The 25797-nt window shown below is 41.5% G+C and overlaps 1 protein-coding gene across 2 annotated transcripts in view; it reads left to right on the top strand.

The window, feature by feature from the left end:
• The window catches only part of WWTR1 (WW domain containing transcription regulator 1), a 99993-nt gene that overhangs the window by 57801 nt on the left and 16395 nt on the right, over positions 1 to 25797 (top strand). Inside the window, exons 2-3 of one of the 2 annotated variants that reach the window (XM_056564865.1) lie at positions 1475 to 1611; positions 17978 to 18198. In XM_056564865.1, the coding sequence (XP_056420840.1) occupies positions 1475 to 1611; positions 17978 to 18198 (358 nt within the window). The remainder of the gene's footprint in view (positions 1 to 1474; positions 1612 to 17977; positions 18199 to 25797) is intronic. The other variant, XM_056564866.1, reaches the window with a different exon arrangement.

The following is a 25797-nucleotide window of genomic DNA, read 5'->3' as shown; positions in this document are numbered from 1 at the left end:
CGGAGTTGTAGTTTTGAAACATCTGGAGGTCCGTAGGTTGAAGACCACTGCGGCCTTCGTCATCATCCAGACCCCCTCTCCCCCCTTTAGTTTTGTACTCGCCTCCGCTCGGCGGGAAGGAAGGGTGAGCTGGTCCGGGCCATCTGTGCTGCAGGGACCGTCCGGTGGGGAGTGATGTTGCCTTGACGACGACGCACAGGGACGTTGCGCATGAAGGTCCCTGTGCGTCATTGTCAAGGCAACGTCACTATTCCAGGGCCGGGCCCGAAGTCTGGATGATGACGAAGGCCGCAGTGGTCTTCAACCTGCGGACCTCCAGATGTTTCAAAACTTCAACTCCCAGCATGCCCGGACAGCTGATGGCTGTCCGGGCATGCTGGGAGTTGTAGTTTTGAAACATCTGGAGGTCCGCAGGTTGAAGACCACTGTTGACAGGCGGTGATGATGAAGGGGGGGTGGGTGGGAAGATGACAGGTGGGGATGATGAAGAGGGGGGTGGGATGATGACAGGGTAATGATGAAGGGGGGATGATGACATGCGGTGATGATGAAGGGGGGATGATGACAGGGTGATGATGATGAGGGTGTTAATGATGGGGGTCTGGATGATGACAGGGGGGATGATGACATGGGGGGATGATGTATTTCCCACCCTAGGCTTATAGTCGAGTCAATAACTTTTCCTGGGTTTTTGGGGCGAGTATATACGGTAGGTATAAATTACCTTTCACTAGTGATTCAAGTTTTATTTTTATTAGTAGAAATTGTCTATTTGGGACATCCTAGGGACCTCTCTCTACTATTCAGAGTGGGGAGCTGCTAACAAGCAAGTGGTGGACTCGGGCTACCATCAGTATAGCTGTGATATAATACTACATTTTCCCAGCAGCTACTGTTTCGTCTCGCTTCCTGTGCCAAAATCATCTATTTTCCAGGGATCCGGGATCTGGGGCTATGGTAGTCATCGACTCAATGTCTCTCATTTTAAAGAGGTTTTCCCTTAAATGCTAACAATGAGTATTGAACTTACATTATGTATTTGTATATACAATAGATATTGACAATGTACAACTTGGTATATGTAAGGTTGTTGATTTTCATAGGAATATGCTTCCTCCTTACAAGTAGCATTTATCGCTTTACAGTAAATAATTAATTACTGATTATTAGACTGGTAGCTTTGTCTCTGGATGACTATCCCAATATTTGTTCACATAATTAAATATGAAATACCAAATAGCAAGAAGCTTCCTGAAGAACCCCATATATATGTGCACACACATATCCATGTTATTCATTAATATTGGAGCGAAATGCACACATTGCAATGTGCAAAATGTTTTAACACGTTATTCCAGCTTTAAATTATTGTTTTGTCATCTGAATATATTGTCGGGGCTTGTTCTTGCCTTGTTTCTTCAGCTATTTACTTGTTTGCTATTACCATCATAACTTTATTTCTATTTCATTACAGTCACGTGGAGAAAATTACAACATGGCAAGATCCCCGCAAGACAATGACACAGCAAATGTCTCATATGAACCACCATCCGGTTACCACTTCTACCCCAATAAGTCAAAGATCACTGGCAATGTCCCAACCCAACCTTGGTATGTTTCCCTGACATAGCCTATAAAGCTGATACATATTGTGAATAATAGATATTGATATTAGTCCTTATCCTAGTATATTTATATGATTATGCTTATACGTGTGATTTTGTGCCCCAATGCTTACTACTGACTTACTCACATTTGTGACATAAGCATTTCTGACAATTAGAAATAATCATTGTTTTTTTAAAAGGAGTTTTCACCATATTGAAAGCGAGAGATTGGTCCTAGCAAAGCTGGCAGCTGGGTTTTAAGGACAGGATAGGCATATACAACTTACTTAAGGTAATTTTTTTTGGCAACAATTGTGTTTCACAGCAACAAAAAATAAGACTCTGTACACACTGCCAGCATTAGGAGGCTCTGTTGGTAGTTCCATCAGATCTGATGGGAAGAATAATGCTGCATACTGCACTATTTTTCCTGTGAATGGGATGCATTGGGCACCTTGGTTTCCGTCAATTCATAGATACAGCACTACCAGCATGGTTCCCATTACGACAGAAGTCATGGCAGCAGTGTGAACAGTGCCTCATAGTAACAAAAGCATTATTAGGGCCCATGTGACCTTATAGTATAGTATATACAAAAGATCAGTTCACTCCAGCTCACCATGTGAACCCGACTGCAGCCCGTGCCAGTGGGTGGTGGCACAGCAGATCATATACATATATATATATATATATATATATATATATATATATTAAGAACAAGGAAATCCAGCGCAGAGGTGTGCAAACAATGTAGAAAAACTTTATTCTTTAAAAGCGGGAATGGTAAAGCAACGTTTCAAGTGTTGATGTGCACTCTTAGTCATACATAAGAGAAAATAGTGGACAAGCAACTCTTAAATAGGAGGAAATATGTGAGTTTAACAGGTGCAAACAATGCTCTCGAAAAACCCATACCTAATCCCCTTACATCCACATTCCAATATAAGATTACATGATAATAAAAAAATCACATTACATAATAATAAAAAATATATATTATCAAAAACACACAACTATGGTGCATATTCATAGAAAAGTGGTAAAGTCAAAATGCCAATGGTATTAAATTCTTCATTGTCTCAAGGGCATAAAATCTATAGTATAAAATGTCTACTTTTCTAAAATATAGATTTTATGCCATTGAGACAACGAAGAATTTGCACCTGTGAAATTCACGTTTCCTCCTATTTAAGAGTGACTTGTCCACCATTTCTCTTATGTACGACTAAGAGTGCACATCTGCACTTAAAAGGCACACTGTTCCTGTACCTTTCCGGTTTTTAAAGAATAACGTTTTTCTACATTGTTTGCACACCTCTGTGCTGGACTTCCTTGTTCTTCTCATAGTATAGTCTACTACTGGTGAGTATTAAAGTCATTTTTATAAGGGCCAGTTATTGTCTGATTAAGGGTTTCTAGGAACACTTATGTCTGATAATTGGCCTTTGTAAAAATATCAGTGATCAGCCGATGAACGAGAAAACTCCAGTGTGATGGCCGCTAGTTATCAGTAGCCCGTTGGCGCGTCTTAAAAGGACTTTAATTTACTTTCATGAACTTATGAACTTTGCATGAGGCGCATACGTTACATAAGGGTTAGTTGAGTTTCTTCTGAGGTCTATTCGCAGGTTTAACTTAAACATAAAACACATAACTGATCATATTGGTAACATATATAATAAAGTTACCTTAATGACAACTAGTGCTGTTTAATGTGTGTTTTAGTGTGTTAATCCCTCAGTGGAACCTCCACGTGTGGGAAGACCTCCTGGTTCCAAGACAGGAAAAATGGACATCTATTGCAGGCACTCTTATAACTGATAAATGGGTTTAACCGAAAGAATGGACTGAACTATGAAATAAAATAAAAAAAATATGGTATTATTCTGATGGACAACGCATTTTGAGAACCAACCGTCCTCTTAGGTCTGACGGACAACGCATTTCGAGAACCGACTGTTCTCTTCGTCAGGTCGAACCTAACAAAGAGAATGGTGGGTTCTTGAAAGGCGTTTTTCTTTCTTGGCTCCCAGAGATCTTCCCACACGTGGAAGTTCCACCGAGGGTCTCCTTGGATTTTCTGCCACAACGCCAAGCTTACCCTAGCAGTGGCTGGACGTCGGGCTGAATCTGTGATCCTGCTGACACACCACTATTGTCGGTGCTCTTCCCGGTGCTCTTCCCACAGCACCATACATTACAAGGTGAGTAGTATTTCAACTACTATGCCAATATAGCTGTTCTACCTTTAGTAATGGCGTCTCCTCCTGTTCCATTTTTTTGGTTCCTACATATCGAACTAACCAGTGCGTTAGACATATTCCATTCAGAAATTCTTAGTAATGTAAAGGGGACCAAGGAAATTTTGCGTGTTATATAGAGCCCCTCTGGTCATCAGTTATATTCAGTATCTCCACTATAAGTGACCTGATGCTATTGATGTATCTAGAAACACCTATACACATCATGTGACTACATGAAGTACTGCATATTGCTATAATCCAATATGCACTGAAAGTAACTCCCAATTCTTGAGTTGGTTGATGTGTCTTCTGGCCTTGGACTGTTATGGAAAGTAGTTTAATAAGTCCATGGCCTGCATTTGTTTATAGGTTTCCAGTCAGATGTCACATACTTAACTATACATAAATTTCCAATTGCATTAGAGCCAAAGCAAGCGTTGCCAACATCCTCATAGACTTTTCAAGAAAATAATGAAAAACGCAGAGTGAGTTAAACTAATTTCTTGGCCAGCACCCCAGAACCCACTTTGAACTGTTCCATCTTGAAAGAAATGGCAGTCTACACCTATGTCTTTATCCTCCTGATTTTCTTCCTAGTCTTGGAATTGAAACATAGCTTTCTTTTGAAGGTCTGCCATCTCCTGGCTCTGAGCTCTAAGCATCCAGCCATTGAGCCCGGATCTCTACATTTAATGGGGAACATGTGTGTCTGTAGCTGAAGAACTTATTTATAACATGGAAAATGTAGTGTGCCTTGTACAGTCTGCTCCCCTGGCTTGCACTAGATCTTGGCATTGTTGGAGTATACAATAGTACTTATAAACATTTTTTATTTTTTTTTAAATCAAAATAATATGAATGTGACTAAGCAATACCACATCCTAACATGACTGTGAGCAAATACAAACCTCAGGGGAGAGGTCACGTAATCTTCAGAGAGTTTACCCAAAGCCACAGAACCTGCTTTCTTCCTATTTGTTTTCTTCCTTCTACTGCAAGCTGTTCGCAATGACTTTTCAAAAACTCTGTTTATTCCAAAGCTCATCTGTAAGACATTACGTGAAGTTAATTCTTGATAACAATGATGACTCAGTGTGACTGTACTGTGGCTTTGTTATATCAGAATGGTGGAATACAAGATTGAGTTTCACGTCTTCTGAAGTGGTCCTGCAGAGTAGAAGTGAAGAATACAGATGGAGGACGAGAAAAGGAGTCCGTAGTAAACAGCAGTAATGTGAGGTCTGGGGAGTCGCAGGTTATAGAAGTCATATTTTAGTGCACTTCTTCACTTCAGTTGTTTATATCCATTGGTCCTAACATTGGTGGGTGATCTCATTACACATTCCACTCTGGAACATTATAAAAGTGAGTAATGCTAGGCTTCAGCTCCGAATAGTCTGTCTGGTGATGATCTATGGAAGACAAATCAAAGAATGCTTCTGGCCTGTGGCATCATTACAACATTGCACATTACAAGCCTAGTTGTTGTACTGGAGATGGTAGTAAAAAACAACAGCGAGGCACCAAGGGCCCGGCAATGTGTCAATGTAGCATTGTACTCTTAGGCTTCTTTCACCCTGCCGTTCCACCGCTTCTTTCACACTGTCGTTCCACCCCATCAAGAACGGGCATTAAACTCTTTTTTTTTTCGAGTTTGACGGCCTTCATTTTGAGGGGGTGCAACGGGCAACAGCGGGTCCCGATGGACCCCATTAATAGTCAATGCGCCGCTGTTTTTCAGTGGGAGAAAAAGACGGCGCAAGCTGTATTTTTTCTCCCGCTATTTGCCCAGAGAGAATAGCAGAGAGCACTGTGGTCAGACAAAAAAGAACTATGCAACTTCCTGTGTAGCATACAGCAGCTGATAAGTACTGGAAGGGTTAAGATTGTTATATTGAAGTCATTTACAAATCTGTTTAACTTTTAGGCACCAGTTGATTTAAAAACATTTTTATTCCACCGGAGAACACCTTTAATGCCACTATATATCATACTAGTTTTTTTATATAATTTCTAATATGAGAATACCTTGCCTATTTACTAAAAGGTATAAGCGGTTTTAGTAGATGAATCTCATTTTAAAATGGGATAGTTTAGCAGTGTATAAAAAATGTCATTTTGGAAATCCAGAGGCACAGATTCAGCATCACGTTCGAGCTGTTCTAGCGGTCAGGTATTGCACCTGCTACTTTTTTATCGGAAATGAAATGGTCAGGAAACCTCGAAACAATGAGCAGTTTCAGTAAAGCGGTCCTGAAGGCCATAAACACATGCAACAGACTTTTCCATATCCTGCTGAAAGGAGGAGGAGAATGTCCTATTGTTTAAAGAGGATATCATGAAATAATGGTTATGTTGGCTTCATAGGCTGCTCATGAAAATGGAAAAATCTCATTTTTTATTTTCCCACCTTTTAACCTATGATTTTCACCACAAGCTGCCAGGTTCCTATTTGATATATTTATTTTGTGTCTGCTAGTTAGATCTGCCATGGTACTACGTGGCTTGTCTCCAGCACAGAAGACTCAGGAATGAAAGGAATGGTGCTTAAATGTTATAGGGGTACTCTGCCCCTAGTGAACTTATCCCCTATCCAAAGGATAGGGGATAAGATGCCTGATCCCCCCCCTCAATCTCTCTGCTGCAGCCGGTGTTTGTATCGGGTGCAGCGCTTGTGGCTCGTGACGTCATGGCTACGTCACAAGTGACGGTCATCACGCCCCCTCCCATAGACTTACATTGAGGGGGCGTGATCACGACATCACGAGTGGGGCGTGACTGTGATGTCACGAGCCTCTGCCCTGCATCGTTAGTCATCCAGCACGAAGAGAAATTCCCTTTGTGCACTGGATGTCTGGGGTGCCGCTCTATTCACTCTAATAAGCATGTCGATTTGCTTCTCATTGGAGTAAATATAGAAAGTGACTTCCGTTTCACACATAACCCGCTGCAAGTTTCAGCAAGTCTGGTTCCTGATCTTAGATATGAGGATGAAAATCGTGACCTTAATGATCAGGTGCTGCCGGTTTCTAAATGAGAATAGATTCAATCCAATCCAATGGTATTTTGCAAAGTAGATCAAATGGATTTTTTTTAGCAAACATAAAAGCAAAAAAACATGAGAGAACAGCTGGAATAATGGATGGACGACACATTTTGGGGGTTTACTTCCCCTTTTTTTAGATCAGTATGGTCTTGTGAACCAGAACCAGAATAGAGTCGATAATAAGTTAATAAAGGCACCAGAAAGGCTAAGTTCACACTACGGAATTTCCTGCCGGAGATCTCGATTGCCGCCACTGCCGACTGAATCAGTTGGAGCTAGGAACACGCAGACATTGCCATCCCCAAAAATGGCAATGTCATTGAGGAGAATTCTGCCTGAAGAATGGACAAGAACCATGCTTTGTCAGGAGAACGTCCGCCACTGAAATTCTGTAGTATGCATTATGCAGCGGAATCCCAGCAATGGGATTCTGCTACTCTGGAATTTCCAACCAAAATTCCTATGTGAAATTCTGGTCGAAAATTCTGTAGTGCGAACCTAGCCTAAAGGACTACAAATATTTCTCTTTGGGAGTGCTTCTTTAAAGGGGTACTCCACTGGCCAGCATTCAGAAGTAAATGTTCTGAACGCTGTTTTCGTGCTGCGGGGGTCGGCCACGCCCTTCGTGACATCACAGCCATCCCCCCCTCGATGCAAGTCTATGGGAGGGAGTGTGACAGCCGTGGCGGGGCCGACCCCCGCAGAGCAAAAAACAGCGGGCGGAACATTTACTTCCAAACGGTGGCCAGTAGAGTACCCCTTTTAAGGAAAGGCCATGGATTTTAATTTAATTTTAAACCCATTTTTTGTTTGTGTATGTAAATTTCCACATGGGGTTGTTGTCCGGGCATACTGGGAGTTGTAGTTTTGCAACAGCTGTAGGCACCCTGGTTGGGAAACACTGGTCTAAGAGATAACAGCATTGGCTTCTTCACACTTAAGTCATAGTGTACAGTATTTTTCGCCCTATAGGACGCACCGGCGTATAAGACGCACCCAATTTATAGGTGCAATATCTAAAAAAAATAAAGATTTTGAACCCAATAGTGGTCTTCAACCTGCGGACCTCAAGATGTTGCAAAACTACAACTCCCAGCATACCCGGACAGCCGTTGGCTGTCCGGGCATGCTGGGAGTTGTAGTTTTGCAACATCTGGAGGTCCGCAGATTGAAGACCAGTGCATAGGAGGTAATACTCATGTGTCCCGCTGCTCCGGACCCGTCACCGCTGCCCTGGACGTCGCTCCATCGCTGTCGCCGTGTCCCCGTCGCTCCGGAACGTCTCTGCTGCCGGCCGGGTATCCTCGCTCTCCGTCGCCGCCATCACGTCGTTACGCACGCCGACGCACGTACGCGACAACGTGATGACGAGGAAGGAGAGCGCCGGCCATACAGGGGATCCCTGAAAGGAGAAGACACCGAGGAGGCAGGTAAGGTCCCTCCCGGTGTCCTGTAAGCACTAACCCGGCTATTCAGTCGGGCTGTTCGGGACCGCCGCGGTGAAATTGCGGCGTTCTCGAACAGCCCGCCTGAACAGCCGGGTTAGTGTCTCTTTCCCTTCAGACGCGACGGTCAGCTTTGATCGCCACGTCTGAAGGGTTAATACAGGGCATCACCGCGATCGGTAATGTCCTGTATTAGCCGCGGGTCCCGGCCATTGATGGCCGCAGGGACCGCCGCGATAGGGGTGTATTCGCTGTATAAGACCAGTGTTTCCCAACCAGGGTGCCTACAGCTGTTGCAAAACTACACAAGAAAAAGTGCGTCTTATACGGCGAAAAATACGGAAATTGTCAGGAACTCCAGATTTCTGTGGGAGTGAATGGGCTTCTCATCCTCTCGGTGCAGTCAGTGCATTTGAATCTCTCCCTAGTCTGCATTGTGTTTATTTATAGCAAAGTTTTCTCCAAAACAAGACTTACCAGGACCCTCCGTAGCATTTCCTGCTCAGGATTTCCCCTCTCCTTCTACATGGGGCCCCATACACAAATAGCTACATACACTTAAGAGTCATCTGCCATTGCCATGGTCATCAGGACTTTCCAGTCCTTCATATGTTGGCACGTGTTCCCGCCTCACAGAGAGACATTTATCATTATGTGTCTTTACAAAGTATCTTTTCAAATCATTATTTAATTTTTTTTGCTTATGTGCAACATATTTATCATTTGATAAATTTGTCACTCGAAAGCAAAAAAAAAAACAATCACTTCAGAACACTATTTCATATGATTTCTCCTTTTTGAAACTTTTTACCCCATTGTGGAAAAAAATAAAAAATGATAATGCTCTCCACAGCCAGTTATGTAAAAAGCCAGGTCTGGGCTGGTGAAGATTTGTGACAAATTGAGTGCTTTGCAACAAACTTGTAACTTTGTAACTTTTTAAATAAAAATCACACTTCATAAATCAGAAACCACTGCAAAGTGAAAAACCAAAAGTTTTTACCAAAGTTATTTAGTTCAGGTTATTTAGACAAATATTTGCGCAACTGAGAAATTTCTGCGACTTTTCTACACAAAAAAAAAAAAAAAGCTCTGAACTTGTTGATAAATTCCCCCCATTGACTTTAGTTGCTTTAGGATTCTTTTTCCGTCTCTGCCCTTGTGTCTGGGCATTGTGATTCTATATTTGACATAATACTTGTTTATTATGTATACTGTATATGCATACAGTATTCTAATTATACATTAAACCACATTGAATCAGAGCCGCATTATGTTATGGAATCGTATACTAAACATGTGAGATCATCTTATATAAATGTGATGAACACCTTTTGGGTGTAGTGTGCCCCTTTAAGGATTGGCATATAAAATTGATTGAGGATTTCTTTATTACCTAATCTAATGTATTATTTTAAGGGATGGTACTTTCTGCACTTACTACTTTCACTGCTGGGCAGGAACATTTACTGCTTGTCGTATTCTGTCCTATATGGCTCCAGCGTCACTGCTGGTATCATAAGTGTTGTAAAGCATTGTTGTAAAGAACAATATGCCATTATAATTAATTGGTTGTTTTTTGTTTCCAAATGCTGCCATGTCTCCATTATTGGTAAGTAGTATTTACTTGTCGTCTTTTCCTTTAGATTCTTCTGCTGAAAGTAAAAAATAATGAAATGCTGCCACATTGGAAATGCAGTCCAGTCTGCAGGCATCATGTTATAGAACAGGAGGAGCTGAGCAGACAACACAGTGAAACCTCTCCAGAAGACCACCATTTTCAGAAGACCACCCCTTTGTCCATACCAGATGTTATGTGATGGATTTTCAGTCCACTATAGACATGTTCTTTCTGGTCACTTCACACATGCATATTTTTGCTGCAGATTTGCTGCTGAAGATTTTGCTGCCCATTGACTTCAATGGGCAGCAAAATCTGCTGAAGCAAATCTGCAGCAGATCTTCAGCAGAAAATATGCATGTGTAAACTGACCCTTATAGATGCAATTTCTGGTGGTCTTCTCAAAGAGGTTTCACTGTATAGTTTTGTGAGAAACGTCCAAGGATAACTTGCCATTTATTTATATAAATCTTAAGTAGTGATTGACAGGTCCCTCTATAGACACACTCATACACACACTAAGTAAATCCACCCACATGGCTGCTTAGCCCAGAATTAAAGGGGTTATCCAGGAAAAAACTTTATATATATATATATATATATATATATATATATATATATATATATATATATATATATATATATATCAACTGACTCCAGAAAGTTAAACAGATTTGTAAATTACTTCTATTAAAAAATCTTAATCCTTTCAGTAGTTATGAGCTTCTGAAGTTAAGGTTGTTCTTTTCTGTCTAAGTGCTCTCTGATGACACGTGTCACGGGAACCGCCCAGTTTAGAAGCAAATCCCCATAGCAAACATCTTCTAAACTGGGCTGTTCCCGAGACACATGTCATCAGAGAGCACTTAGACAGAAAAGAACAACCTTAACTTCAGAAGCTCATAAGTACTGAAAGGATTAAGATTTTTTAATAGAAGTAATTTACAAATCTGTTCAACTTTCTGGAGCCAGTTGATATATATAAAAAAAAGTTTTTTTCCTGGATAACCCCTTTAACTTTACTTACAAAGCTATATGTCAACCTGCTCAGCTTCCCCTGCTGTATAACATGGTATCTACAGAATTGACTACATTTTCAGTGCAACATGGTCCCTTTAAAGATGTTTTAAAAAAGATATAAAAAAAAAAAAAATCTCAGATGATTTTTTAAACATTTTTTTTAAACAGTGCCAGTCTTGACTATGGGTTGTAAGTGGTATTGCAGCTCTGTTCTACATAAAGCTCATTGACAGGAGTCCAGTTTTTAGTCCCATAAACCCCTTAACACTACAACACTGAATAAACATGCTGATGTGAAAAAGCTTATCAATAGCTCTTATCGGATCATTTTCAAGCAAATCGCTGCGGTATGAGGTCACATGCTTGCTGTTGCATCTCCACTTTACTGGATATGGCTGTATTACATGTACTGTGTGACCCTATGGGTGGAGGATGGAATTACAATCGGTCCAAACATAAGGTCTTAAAGCAGTCTCAAGTAATTTGTTTCCAGATATATACAGATATTTACAGTGATCCTTCAACCTACAATGGCCTCAACATACAATAGTTTCAACATACAATGATCTTTTCTGGACCATTGTAACTTGAAACAAGACTCAACATACAATGTTACAGACAGTCCAGATCTACAAAACATGTCAATGGCCGGAAGAACCGAGCAATCAGAATGGGCAATTTACTGGTAAAACCCCTGTATTACTGAAGTGTATGCACTGACTGATGTCTGGTAGCGCCCCCTACAGTACCGGGTGGTATTACATGTTCTGTACACTTTACCTGTACCAGGGTTATCTGCTCCTTTTGGACACCAGGTAAGGGCGACTCCATGTTACTTTTTTTTTTTGGACATTGCATGTACTGTATAGGACCCTGAAGAAGCTCCTGTCCTCATAGACCAGTGTTTCCCAAGCAGGGTGCCCCCAGCTGTTGCAAAACTACAACTCCCAGCATGCCCGGACAGCCTTTGGCTGTCCGGGCATGCTGGGAGTTGTAGTTTTGCAACAGCTGGAGGCTCCCTGCTTGGGAAACACTGACATAGACAGTGATTTACAGCTCCCAGCAGATCTTTATTACTTTTATATATAAGGATTTGCTTTATCTATATCAGTTATCTGCTTATTTTTGTTTGATCCTCACTTTTTCCTATTTTTGGATGACATTTTGGTGGCTTCAGAACCAATTACCAGGTTTCCATAGAGTTATGGTCTCAACATACAATGGTCGTCCCAGAACCAATTAATATTGTAACTTGAGGGACCACTGTACATTATGGCATTGTTTACACCATGTTTTTGTTAAACGGTAGAGGATTATGTTTTTTACTGTTAACTGCAAAAACAAAAGACAAAATATACTGTTACAACGGGATGCAGCGGGATGCCCATGTATAATCCAGTGGACATCCAGTGGCTAAATGTATATTGCCTTTTTACAGAAGAAAGTGTATGGTCATGGGATCCATCTGTATAGATATCCTGTTGCATTGTGATGTAGTGGTATACATTTTTTTTATTTTTTGCAGTAAGCAGTAAAAAACTTATATCTCATGCTATGTTCACATCAATTGAACCCAACAGGTCCCATACACTTTGAATGGGGTCCATCGAAATTCCGTTAGTTGCCTTTTATTTTACATGATTTTAGCAGAGAGAAAAACCTGAGATGCAGGGTTTTTTTCTTGGCTAAAGTCCCTTCATTATAATGGAATTAGCAAACGGAGCTCCAAACGCTGATGTGAACCTAGCCTTAAAGGGGTACTCCGGTGAAAACCTTTTTTCTTTTAAATCAACTGGTGGCAGAAAGTTAAACATATTTGTAAATGACTTCTATTAAAAAATCTTAATCCTTCCAGTACTTATTAGCTGCTGAATGCTACAGAGGAAATTCCTTTCTTTTTGGAACACTGATGACATCACGAACACAGTGCTCTCTGCTGACATCTCTGTCCATTTTAGCAACCGTGCATAGCAGATGTATGCTAAGGGCAGCATGGTGACTCAGTGGTTAGCACTGCTGCCTTGCAGTGCTGGGGACTTGGGTTCAAATCCCACTAAGGACAACAATAAATAATGCGTTATTATTATTATAATAACGTCAGCAGAGAAAACTGTGTTCGTGATGTCATCAGAGAGCATTCCAAAAAGAAAATAATTTCCTCTGTAGTATTCAGCAGCTAATAAGTACTGGAAGGATTAAGATTTTTTGATAGAAGTAATTTACAAATATGTTTAACTTTCTGCCACCAGTTGATTTAAAAGAAAAAAGGTTTTCACCGGAGTACCCCTTTAACGGCATGGCAAAAACATGAAGTGTATATCTAGGAGTATACACTTACCATATACTTCAATGAACATAAAAAGTATATTGTACTGTATAAAACAAACAAACAAACAAAAAACGCAATCTGTAATTTGTAACCAGTGTAAGCAGTAAATCTAATGCGTAGATGAACACTGTATGAACAGAGCTGTATTTTACCAGGGAAATGGTTATGCAACTTGAGGCCTCTTGAAGTCAAACTAATAGTGCAGCTCTTGAACCACAATGCTGCTTCACTCTTATTTTGGCTGTTGTTTAAATTCTAGGATAAGTTTATGTTAAAGTATTGTTTCCTTGCAAAAAGTAACCCTACCCTTGTCATCTGGTGTTTTGACCCATCAATATAGATGTTACCTACCTAATACCATATAATAGGCCAGTTTTACATGCAGAGGCATTTTCCTCTACCAAGGCCAAGTGCCCCAGCCTGACCACAGGTTTATAGACCCAAACTGACCATAGAGTGTAGCTTAAAATGGATTCTTATCCATTTGAGAATATTCAAATCACTTTTAAACAATTTTGACAAGATCCATTGTCCTCCATGTTCTAGATTAAAGGTCCTTAAAGGGGTACTCCACTGCCCCAGTGTTCGGAACATTTTGTTCCGAACGCCGGGTGCAGGCTGCGGGTATCGTGACGTCATGGCCATGCCCCCTTGTGATGTCACACCACACCCCCTCAATGCAAGTCTATGGGAGGGGGCGTGGTGACTGCCACGCCCCCTCCCATAGACTTACATTGAGGGGGGGGGGCGTGACATCACAATCCCCGTAGCCAGCGTTTGGAACAAAATGTTCCGAGCGCTAGGGCAGAGGAGTACCCCTTTAACTGAGTTCTCAAGGCCCAGCAACAGTCCAGAATTTGAATCCTTCCTGAATATTGGTGGGCCGTAAGGACTGGGTTTGGGACCACTGCCTAGATGATGTAGCAGCCAAGTTAGATTTTTCACGACTGACAACATAATACATTGTTTCCTCCTCAGACCTAAGACATTTCCAACAAATGTATGTCTATTGCAAAATAAATAGTTGTGTTCTTGGCTCACACCTCAAACCAATGCATCAATAGTCTCCAAACTGTGGAACCCCTGACGATGCAAAGCTACAACTCTTAGCATGACTGCAACATCTAAAGGTCCACAATTTGGAGACAACTGATATACAACATAGTGTGGGATGTCGTTTTTGCAGTCCAATTCTATGAACTTTTTTTGTATGATTGCCTTTAGGATCGCTTTTTGTGTAATAATATAACTACCAGAACAAAGTTCATTCCATCCCCGCCCCCCCAAAAAAGAAACATTTTTTTAAAAAATCTACATTTACTTGTATTGCTTTGGAAATCTAATTCTGCTTCTCGGAAATCTGCGCAACATACGTCTCTCATTGCTGGCGGAGTCAAAAGAGGGAGAATAGGGGCCAAGCTCTTGTTTCACTCATCTGCAGTGAAATAACTGTTGTGAAAAATAAAGTTGAGTTTATCTGTCCATAAACCACAGACATGTGTTTTCCATCAGGCTCTCTACTGTCTGACACCTGACATTGGATAGTCCTTATAAGCTAATGTGAAGACAAACAAATGGTGGGTAGGGAGGGGGGGATAAAATGGCTCTCAGCTGAATTCACTTTGCTGACACAAGCAGAATGAGTCCTCAGTATAAGGCAATCTGTCAGGTTTGCACCTGGCTGTAGGTTGTCTTCTTATACTGACAGCTCATATAAAATAATACTTTTTATTACATCATTTTCAGAGTGGGCTCCAGAATTAAAACTTCCATAAAAGTCTTCTTACGTTTCATTATCGTTTTTACTCCTTTCTCTTATAAAGACGTTTCACTATATCATTATTATTAAAGGGGTATTCCGGGTTTATACATCTTATCCCACTTTAATATGAGGACGGGTCTACTTCCCAGTGGTTCATGTGTTTCAAAGGGGTTTACCCCTCTTCATCAGGAACTGATGAAGCGGGGTTAACCCCTCCGAAATGTGTCGTTCATATCATAATAATTCCCTTTTTATTATTTTATTTGTCTGGCATCAAGAGAGTATCCTTCTTGGGCATCCTGGGGATGCTTTCCAGCTTTTGGTGATGGGGAGAAAGGGAATCCTGTAACCCCATTTTGCCAAACAGTATAGCTGACAGTAGTCAAGAAAAGGGGAGAAGTAAAAGCAGTCTGGGCATGTTTGCTGCATTCTCCAGTTAACAGGGGTAACAACCAGTTCACCACCAAGGAAGTCCTTTCTGTGAACTTTCCATGTGTTGTTATTTTTACAAATTTTTTTTTTCAGGCTTTCCAAGCTGCAGTTTAAATATCTGGTCACTCCCATAGATATAGATTAATATACAAGAGAAATATGTGGCTGGGATTAGCGGAGGATCGGATTGTATGTGTCTTGGGTGGGTAGCCTGGGGACACGCAAAGTGTTTCCTTATTGATTTTACCAAGATGTAACTCTAGCCCATCAGCTTATGGAAATTAAAGCATTAAGTTCTATTCTAGCTTGAGTATATAATTATTAGGCTGGGTTCACACAGTATAAAAATCAAAACCAAATATACCACAGTAATAGAAGTAAAAAATGCGGCAGTATTATTTTTTTTACTTATAATGCGTTTCCTGCAGTTTCTGCCAGTGCACACATTGTATAAAAACTGCAGTAATTCCAACAATGCAATCACTAACTTATTTTAAAGGGGTACTCTGGCCTTAAGACATCTTATCCCCTATCCAAAGGATAGGGGAAAAGATGTCTGATTGTGTGGGTCCTGCTGCTGGGGACCCCTGCAATCTTGCATGTAGCACCCACCTGTGGCATTTGCACACAGTGCCGCAGCCTCCGAATCTGCTGGGTCACGACTACGGGGACGGAGTATTGTGACGTCACAACTCCGCCCCTGTGTTGCGTCATGCCCTGCCCCAGCAAAGCAAGTCTATGGGAGAGGACCATGCAGTCTCGGAGGCTGCGGCGATGCGTGCAGCTCACACAGGTGGGTGCTGCATGCAAGATTGCAGGAGTCCCCAGCGGTGGGAACCCCACGATCAGACATCTTATCCCTTTAAACAATGTGTGCACTGACTGACACTTTCCCATAGACATTTATAGAGCACATTATTAGATAACAAAAAATACTTGCTGTTTTGTTTGTTTTTACCTATTTTACTGCAGTTTTTTTGTTTTTATTTAACACCAGCCATATTATTACATGGAACATCTCAAAGCATTCTCTGTTCTTTACTTGCCAAAACTTTAATAACCAACAAAATGTTTGTTTACATTGCTTTACTTGTCAGTGCATGCCTTCTGAGTATCATTTGCAAATCCTATTTCCAGGGGGTAGCCTTGTTTACATGGAAACCTCATACATGGAGGTTTTTATCAGCCAAGTATTTTGGTTGATTTCAATAGATTTCTGAAACTTTTAGTCTAATGATGGAATGTAGTTGTACTCCAGACCACATCACTTCTTTGTGACCTTTTTTTAAGGAACAGTTAAGTGAGTTTTATAGTACATCAATATTCCCATTAAAGGACAAGTATCATGTAAAAAAAACTTATCCCCTATCCAAGGGATCCTGAAGATTGCTGAACAGCTCTCTCATAGAGCCTCGGGTGGGGGTCGTGACGTGCCGCTGTATAGGAGAGCTGGGGCTCTAAACAGGAGATCAAGGGGGCCCTAGCACTCAGACCCCCCAGGATCTAAAACTTATCCCCTATCCTTTGGATAGGGGATATGTTTTTTCCATAATACGTGTCCTTTAATTTCCTAGATAAATTTTTTTTTTTTTTTTTTTTTTTTACAAACCTTCTATATGTTTAAATTGGTCAACAATTTTTAATCTACTTCCAACTGTTTAGTCAATACATGCATATAATAACTGGAAAATAAAAAGTATATGCTATTAGTGCTAAATACTGTAACTACGGCCAAAAAACAAAAAGCTAACCTTTGGCTGATTTTGCATCTTGTATTCCCTTTTCAAAAAGTTAGGCTCTGTTCACATATGTCCATGGATCTGGCAAAGTTTCACCACTGCATGGATGCGATGGATCAAAAACCGTTGCATGCAACATTTGTTGATCCAACTTAACCACACCACGGGACAACTATGCCAGATAGTCCATAGGTCTGATGCCTTGCCCCGTATTAGCCTATGGGGTGCCAAACGGGATTCTGGTTGGCACAGATGCTTACATGACAAAGACTTTTTTGTGTTTGGCCTCTCATGAAAGCGTTGCTTGTTGGCCTTCATAATTACTTAATAGACGTTGGTCATTGAGGATCTATAGGCAGATATCTGAAATTTACTTTAAGTCCTCTTATGATTACTTATTATGGACTCCTTTACCACTAGATTAACTGTAAAGGTGTCCGCATTTACCCTATACAACATGTCCTTTTGTAGTTCTAAACCAAAAATAGATAGAGTAGAGAATATAAATCAAGTATTCTATATTGAGATCTCTTTGATCCTCCTACCTAGTAACATGCAACGTGATTCACATTGCGGCCTCTACTCTCGCTTTTGAATACACCCCATGATTTCCACAGGTCTATGTTTCATAAATTATTGTTAAGTACTAGTTTATGCAATGGCAATTTCCATTAACATTATCACACATGAATATTTAGTAATCTTAGACTGTCCCATCTTTCATCTCTTCTAGTACTGAATCACCAGCATCAGCAACAGATGACTTCCAACCCAGCCTTATCCCAGCAGACTCACCCCTCCCAGAGTCATCAAGCTGCCTTAATCAATTTGCCCAATGCGCTCACCACCCAACAACAGCAGCAACAAAAGCTCCGACTCCAGAGAATCCAGATGGAAAGAGAACGAATCCGAATGCGGCAAGAAGAACTGATGAGACAGGTGAAGGCATACAATGTCAGTAGTGTTGGTACAGCATTACAAGTTATAAACTGTCCTTGTAACCAGGGTAGAACCGAATAATTTCCTTCTTGGCCTCAGACACAATCGGGCTATTGATGTTCATTTAAGTTCAGAATGCAAATAAAGGGCACCTGCACCTATTTTGTATTGCTGGATGGTGGTCCCTTGGTCCTATTTTTGGTGGACTCAAGGTAAACAAACAGAAAAACCAATCAAAGCATATGATGTGACAGATTTTTGTCTCAGACAGACAGCTACCAATAACAGCTCAGCTTTTGTTTCTCAAAATTATCTGTGACAGATTTATTACTGTCGGAGACAAAAATTATTCCCTTTTTTTGTCTAAGACAGATTGATAAATCTGGGCCTCAAAATTTTAAGGGGTTATCCAAAGATGTCTACTTATCACCTGTCCACAGGTTCAACCACTTCATCAATCACCAGAATTAGGGTTGTGGAACCTGCCCTGTTTGAATGAAATTGCAACCAAATATGCTCACTGCCACTTTATGGGACTGCCAAAAATTACTGAGCACTCTACTGAACTTTCTTCAACCCGCATACTTGTGATTTGTGAATGTCCTATTGATTGGACCCCCATGGATCACCTTTATCTGGGTAGATATTAGGTTGTCATCCTGGCCTAACACTTTTAAGTATTTGACACCCTACCCAGATCTTCAATGACAATAAATTTAATAAAGCCAAAAGCTTACTTTATGCTTTATGTAACATAAAGAAAAACCCACTATATAAACATGTGCATAGACCATTAGGTGCATTTTCTTCAGTTTAACTGTGAGAAATGCAAACTATTATTGAGTAATAACAGGGTGGGTAGGTAGGTCATGGTTATAATACTAGCAGTGTTTGTACCACAGATATTTTTGGCTACTTGAATGAATGAACATTTTAATTGTGACTATAGCAGGCACCAAATTATGGTTTGTTGGCCAGTCCTGTAATATCACTCAATGCCATCTGGTAGGGCACAGTACATTTCCTTCAGCTACTAAACTCTTTGGGGGAGATTTATCAAAACCTGTCCAGAGGAAAAGTTGCCCAGTTGCCCATAGCAACCAATCAGATCTCTTCTTTCATTTTGCAGAGGCCTTGTTTCAAATGAAAGAAGCAAGCTGATTGGTTGCTATGGGCAACTGGGCAACTTTTCCTCTGGACAAGTTTTGATAAATCTCCCCCTTTGTTTTAGACTGAACTGCTGGACCAGACTTCGATGAACTGTGCGATTTTCCATAAATACTTAATTATTATAATTAGATATCAAGAAATAATTAGTATCTCTCCCCATTCACATCACAATTTTAGTCTTTGTTGCCAATATACATGTAGATATCAGGAAAAATAGGTATGTTGACGTATACCACAACTTGGATTGAATGTAGTCTGCTAGTGAGTATATTTGGTCCATTTTCTGAATGTATACTTTTGTTGCGGGACTCAAAAACATGAAAGAATGGCAATATAGGCCGAAAGGAGAAGTGAAGATGCCCCACTAAGGTGTAAACACCTCTTTACATAGTAAACATGCAGTAAAAAGTGGTTTGTAGGCTGGAAAAGAGTTAACCATATGGGGGGACATTTATCAATGTTTGCTTATGTATTCCTTTTTCTAGTTATTTTTTTCTTACAATTTTTTTGCTTATGTGCGACTTATTTATCAACTGCTTTCAGCCTGTTGATAAATTTCTTTCACTTAAGCAATGTTTCTATTTTTGCTTTGGTAGTGGCTTTTTCTGCTCCATATCTGAGCTGGAGTAAATTTAGTAGGTTTTTTCATGCAGTGCGACTTTTTTGTGACTTTCGCACTTGATAAATCTCTGACCACTGCAAGTTAAAAATCATTTTTTGCTTTGGTAAACAAGATTTTAATTTTTTGCTTAGGACACTGAAAATGCAAAAAGTCGCAGAAAAAAGAGAGTAGTCGCACATGCGACTTTTATGTGACAAATTTAAGCAAAAAAAACTACGAAATGCTTTGATAAATGTCCCCCATAGTGTATACAATGATGGCTGTCTGCAAGGACACTAAAGGCACTGAAGAAGAAACTTATAAGTGGCCAAGAAAATTCACTAAGGAAACAGCAGCCATGATGTTCACATATTAGCCTACGGCACTCTTTATTATTGGTCTCCGATTGTTTTTTCTGGGGAAGGCACATCAGGGAAATTGGAACAAATTTTATTAAAGGTCATCTAAGTGTATATTAGGGATCGACCGATTATCGGTTTGGCCGATATTATCGGCCGATAATCACGATTTTGGGCATTATCGGTATCGGCAATTACCTTGCCGATAATCCGATAATGCCCCGCACCGCCCCCACCGCACTGCGACTGCCGACCCGCCCCATGCACCACGTCGCACCCCCCACCGCACCGCCCCCGCCCCATTGCCTCCCCCATCCCCGGTTTTATAATTACCTGTTCCCGGGGTCAACGCTACTTCTGGCTCCTGCTGCGTCCTGCGTTACGCTGTGCACAATGACGAGTGACATGACGCGACGCAACATCACCGTCAGTACGCACAGTGACAGCTCAGGAGGACGCCACTGGAGCCAGATGTAGAGTGGGCCCCGGGAACAGGTAATTATAAGACCGGGGATGGGGGAGGCAATGGGGCCGGGGCGGTGCGGTGGGGGGGCGCGGAGCGGCGGTGGGGGGGGGGGGGGGGTCGCGGTGATAGGACTCAGGACCCCGGACAGGCAGGGGGAGAGAAGCGGGCGGCGGCGGCGGTCTATGGCTCCGCAAAAGCCGCTGCAGTTCATTGATTTAAAGCGCCCGCTTTAAATCAATGATCTGCAGTGGTGTCGCGGGGGGATAAATAGCCAATAACTTATACCGGAATATCGGTATAAGTTATCGGCTATCAGCCCTAACCTCCACAGATTATCGGTATCGGCCTTAAAAAAACGATATCGGTCGATACCTAGTGTATATTCACATGTGGCAAAACCTGTTGCAGAAAACACTGCAATTGTCTCATTCATCTCTATGATGCTAGCAGATATATGTTACTTGCTGCGGAAGAAATCCTTTTACAGAACAGATTTATTACATTTTATTACAATTTATTATGGCAGTTTTTCAGCAGGTCCGACACACTGGTAAGGTTCTGCACATACCATACACCATTTTCACAGTGAGAATAAGTACAGCTGGATCATATCTGGAACTTTTCTAAAGACCCCAAACTAGTGCTGGGTGGTATTTTTCTAAACTACGGCGGTTTCACAGTTTTTGACAGTATTTCGGGGGGGGGGGGGGTCCTCAGTATTGTGTCAGGTGGTCAGGGGTTATAACCATGGCACACGGGTCTCGGTCAGGCCGCCCGGTAACTCTCCTCTATGTGTCCGCAGTTTTGCTCGAGTTTCCCGGTGGTTGGGGGTCCTCACCAGGGTACCCGGGGTCTCGGTCAGGCTGCCCGGTAACTCTCTACCATGTCTCCGCAGTTCTGCTTGAGTTTCCCGTGCCCGCTCGGAAGACGTGCCCACAGGCAGTTGTAGTCCCCTCCCAGCTCCTCACAGTCAGTTCAGTGTGGCTCGGACTACACTTCCCAGAGCCGCTGTGTGGCCGGCTGGAGTTGGTTGCTATGGAAACGGTATTGCGGTATGTGAAAAATTCATATCGTAAAGAAAAAACACTCCGGTATTCGGTATAAACTGGTATACCGGCCAGCACTACCCCAAACTACAATATATGTTACGGCTGTCAGCCTTCTTTAAAGACTACTCCGGTACACATCAGATAATTGTATAGGCATGCTGTCCCCAAGCTAATCCCTAACTCTTACTTTAACCCCTTAACGACGCAGGATGTAAATGTATGTCCTGGTGAGCTGGTACCTAATGTACCAGGACGTACATTTATGTCCTAAGCATAACCGCGAGCATCGGAGCGATGCTCGGGTCATGCGCGGCAGGTCCCGGCTGCTGTTAGCAGCCAAGGACCCGCCGGTAATGGCGGACATCCGCGATCACGGCATCTGCAGCATACAGATCACGGCATCTGCAGCATCACGGTCACTAAAATGGATGATCGGATCGCCCACATCGCTGCTGCGGCGATCTGATCATCCAGCACGGCAGACGGAGGTCCCCTCACCTGCCTCCGCTGCCTTCCACAGGTTTTCTGCTCTGGTCTGGCTCAAATGATTGCTATAAATAGTCCCCTATGGGGACTATTAAAGTGTAAAAATAAAAGTTTAAAAAAGTTAAAAAAAATAAAGTTAAAAAAAATGTGAAAAACCCCCTACCCCAAAAAAACGTAAATTGTCCCATTTTCCCTTTTTTACTCCCAAAAAGTGTAAAAAAAATATTTTATACACATATTTGGTATCGCAACGTGCGTAAATAAGCGAACTATTAAAATAAAATGTTAATGATACCGTACGGTGAACGGCGTGAACATAAAAAAAAAAGTCCAAAATAGCTGCTTTTTTTTAAATAACATTTTATTCCCAAAAAAAGTAATAAAAAATGTATTAAAAGTTTTATATAAGCAAATATGGTATTAATAAAAAGTACAGATCACGGTGCAAAAAATGAGCCCTCATACCGCCGCTTATACGGAAAAATGAAAAAGTTATAGGTCTTCAAAATAGGGGGATTTTAAATGTACTAATTTTGTTAAAAAGTTTTCGATTTTTTTTAAGCGCAACATTAATAGAAAAGTATGTTATCATGGGTATCATTTTTATCGTATTGACCCAAAGAATAAAGAACACATGTCATTTTTACCGTAAATAGTACAGTGTGAAAATGAAACCTTCCAAAATTTGCAAAATTGCGTTTTTCTTTTTAATGTCCCCACACAAATAGTATTTTGTTGGTTGCGCCATACATTTTATGGTAAAGTGAGTGATGGCATTACAACTGACAACTGGTCGCGCAAAAAAACAAGCCCTCATACTAGTCTGTGGATGAAAATATAGAAGAGTTATGATTTTTTGAAGGCGAGGAGGGAAAAACGAAAATGTCAAAATAAAATTGTCTGAGGGCCCAAATGGGCTGAGTCCTTAAGGGGTTAATACCCTTAATGTAAACTGTCCAAAAAAACGCTGAGTTAGTACTTAGTGCCGTTGCTACGTAACTGGAATGAGGCGGAAGGGTTTGGGTGAAAGGGTGTGGAATTCCTTTGGCAGGTCTCTCCAATCTCTTTTTAACCTGACAGCAGCTACTAGCCGACCTCTCCAGACGTGACAGCTGCTGCGCAGGGAGCAGACACACCCAGCTGAGAGAAAATACCAGTTTCAGGGAGTTTAACTTGAGATTTCCATATTGCTGGGTGAAGTCTCAGGACTCCTTCTGGAAGTTATTAACTCAAACTTAATTCTGTTTGTATCTTATAGAACTTATCTCCAACCTGGGAATCTCCATCTAGGGCAAATCTACGACTCTGAGTGTAAGCGCATGCTGGGAGTTGTAGTTTTGTTAAAGAGCCATAACTTGATCACTAATGCCTCATGCACATGGTCATGATCACATGAATTTCAGAGCAATTCTTGGGCTATGAGGTTGCCTAGGAATTTTAAATTTTCCTTGACTCCCTAGTGAAGGGGGATTAACACTTTAGGGTGCGTTCCCACAGGGCGTATACGCAGCGTATTTGATGCTGCGCAAAATGTATGGCAGCAGCGGGAAATACGCTGCGTATCCCTTGCTCACTATACACACAGGGCTTTCCGGCGGCAGCCCTATGTGTGTAGTGAGTTTTGGAGGCGGGGCCGTGTGCCGGCGTATCTGTGACGCGCGGCTCCGCCTCCAAAACTCACTACACACATAGGGCTGCCGCCGGAAAGCCCTGTGTGTATAGTGAGCAAGGGATACGCAGCGTATTTCCAGCTGCTGCCATACATTTTGCGCAGCGTCAAATACGCTGCGTATACGCCCTGTGGGAACGCACCCTTAAAGAATACAAAGAAAGGGTTCAAAAATGCTCTAAATGCCTTAAAAAATCTCAAAATACTGTGTGTGCATGTTGCTTTATCTATTTGTACAGTACATCAGAAAACAATAGTTTTATTTACCACAACCAGATGGGTAAAATTGAATGTAAATGGTGATGTGCCAGGAGGAAATGTTAAGGGAACACTCAATTAACTATTAAAGGGGTACTACGGAGAAAGAAAATGTTTTCAAACAACTGGTGCCAGAAAGTTAAACAGATTTGTAAAATATGTCTATTTAAAAATCTTGATCCTTCCAGGACTTATCAGCTGCTGTTTACTACAGAGGAAGTTGTGTAGTGCTTTACCACAGTGCTCTCTGCTGACACCTCTGTTCGTGTCAGGAACTGTCCGGAGCACGAGAGGTTTGCTATGGGGATTTACTGCACAGTTATTGAAACGGACAGAGGTGTCACCAGGGAGCACTGAGGTCAGGCTAGAAAGAACTACACAACTTCCTCTGGGACATACAGCAGCTGATAAGTACTGGATGGATAAGGATTTTTAAATAGAAGTAATTTACAAATCTGTAAAACTTTCTGGCACCAGTTGATGTAAAAACCCCTTTAAGCTAGCAACCCTTTGACTGCTTCGGGGCAGCAGGCAGATCCTGAAAGGAACACACGATTAAAAAAATGGAATAGCAGCTGCTGCGGAGCCCAAAATAGAGGAGAAAAACTTGTTTGGACTTGTTAAGACCTCTAGTGCATTTTTATCTAACACATTCATGAGGCAAATTTACAGTGCAATTCAATGACACCGAGAGATATACCCCGAGCCTGCACGGCTATTATTGACTTAAAGCTGCCAAGCTAGGAACAATCGGAAAGAGCTAGCGTGTGGACGAACAATTCTCAGTTTTCCCAGTTTATTTACTGCTTAATACCTTAATGATTTGGATTAAAGGTGTTATTTCACTGATGTCAATTCAAAGCAAGACTGTGTGTACCTTTAAAAAAAACAAGCTCTCGGGAAACCACATACCACTCAACAGCATGGAGAGAACACCAGCATTTATCAGCTAAAACTTATATATATATATATATATATATACACTAGCTGAGTGCCCGGTTTTTCCTTCCTAATCCTTGATGGGGAGGAAAATCAACAAAGGAGTAAGCTTTTGACTTCATATTTCGTCCTCATATATTGTTGTCATATCCCAACCCCGTATCTCTTCCTCATATCCCGTTCTCATATCTCGACCTCATATACTGTCCTCATATCCCAACCTTGTATCCCGTCCTCATATCCAGACCTCATATACCTTCCTCATATCCCAACCTCGTATCCCGTCCTCATATCCTGTCATCATATCTCGACCTCATATCCCATCCTCATATACCATCCTCACATCCTGTCTTCATATCCCGACCTCATATACCGTCCTAATATCCCATCATCATACCCCGACCTCCTATCCCATCCTCATATCTCCACCTTCTATCCTGACCTAATTTCCCCACCTTCTATCTCAACCTCATATCCCGTCCTCATATCCCGACCTCATATTCTGACCTCATATCTCCTCCTCATATCCCGTCCTCACATTCTGTCTTCATATCCCGACCTCATATACCATCCTTATATCCCGTCCTTATGTCCCATCCTCATATCCTGTCCTCAGG

Source organism: Hyla sarda, chromosome 3 (assembly GCF_029499605.1).
Source record: "Hyla sarda isolate aHylSar1 chromosome 3, aHylSar1.hap1, whole genome shotgun sequence".
Lineage (NCBI taxonomy): Eukaryota > Metazoa > Chordata > Amphibia > Anura > Hylidae > Hyla > Hyla sarda.
The sequence above is the reverse complement of the archived record's forward strand: the minus strand, read 5'-3'. Positions and strand labels throughout refer to the sequence as shown.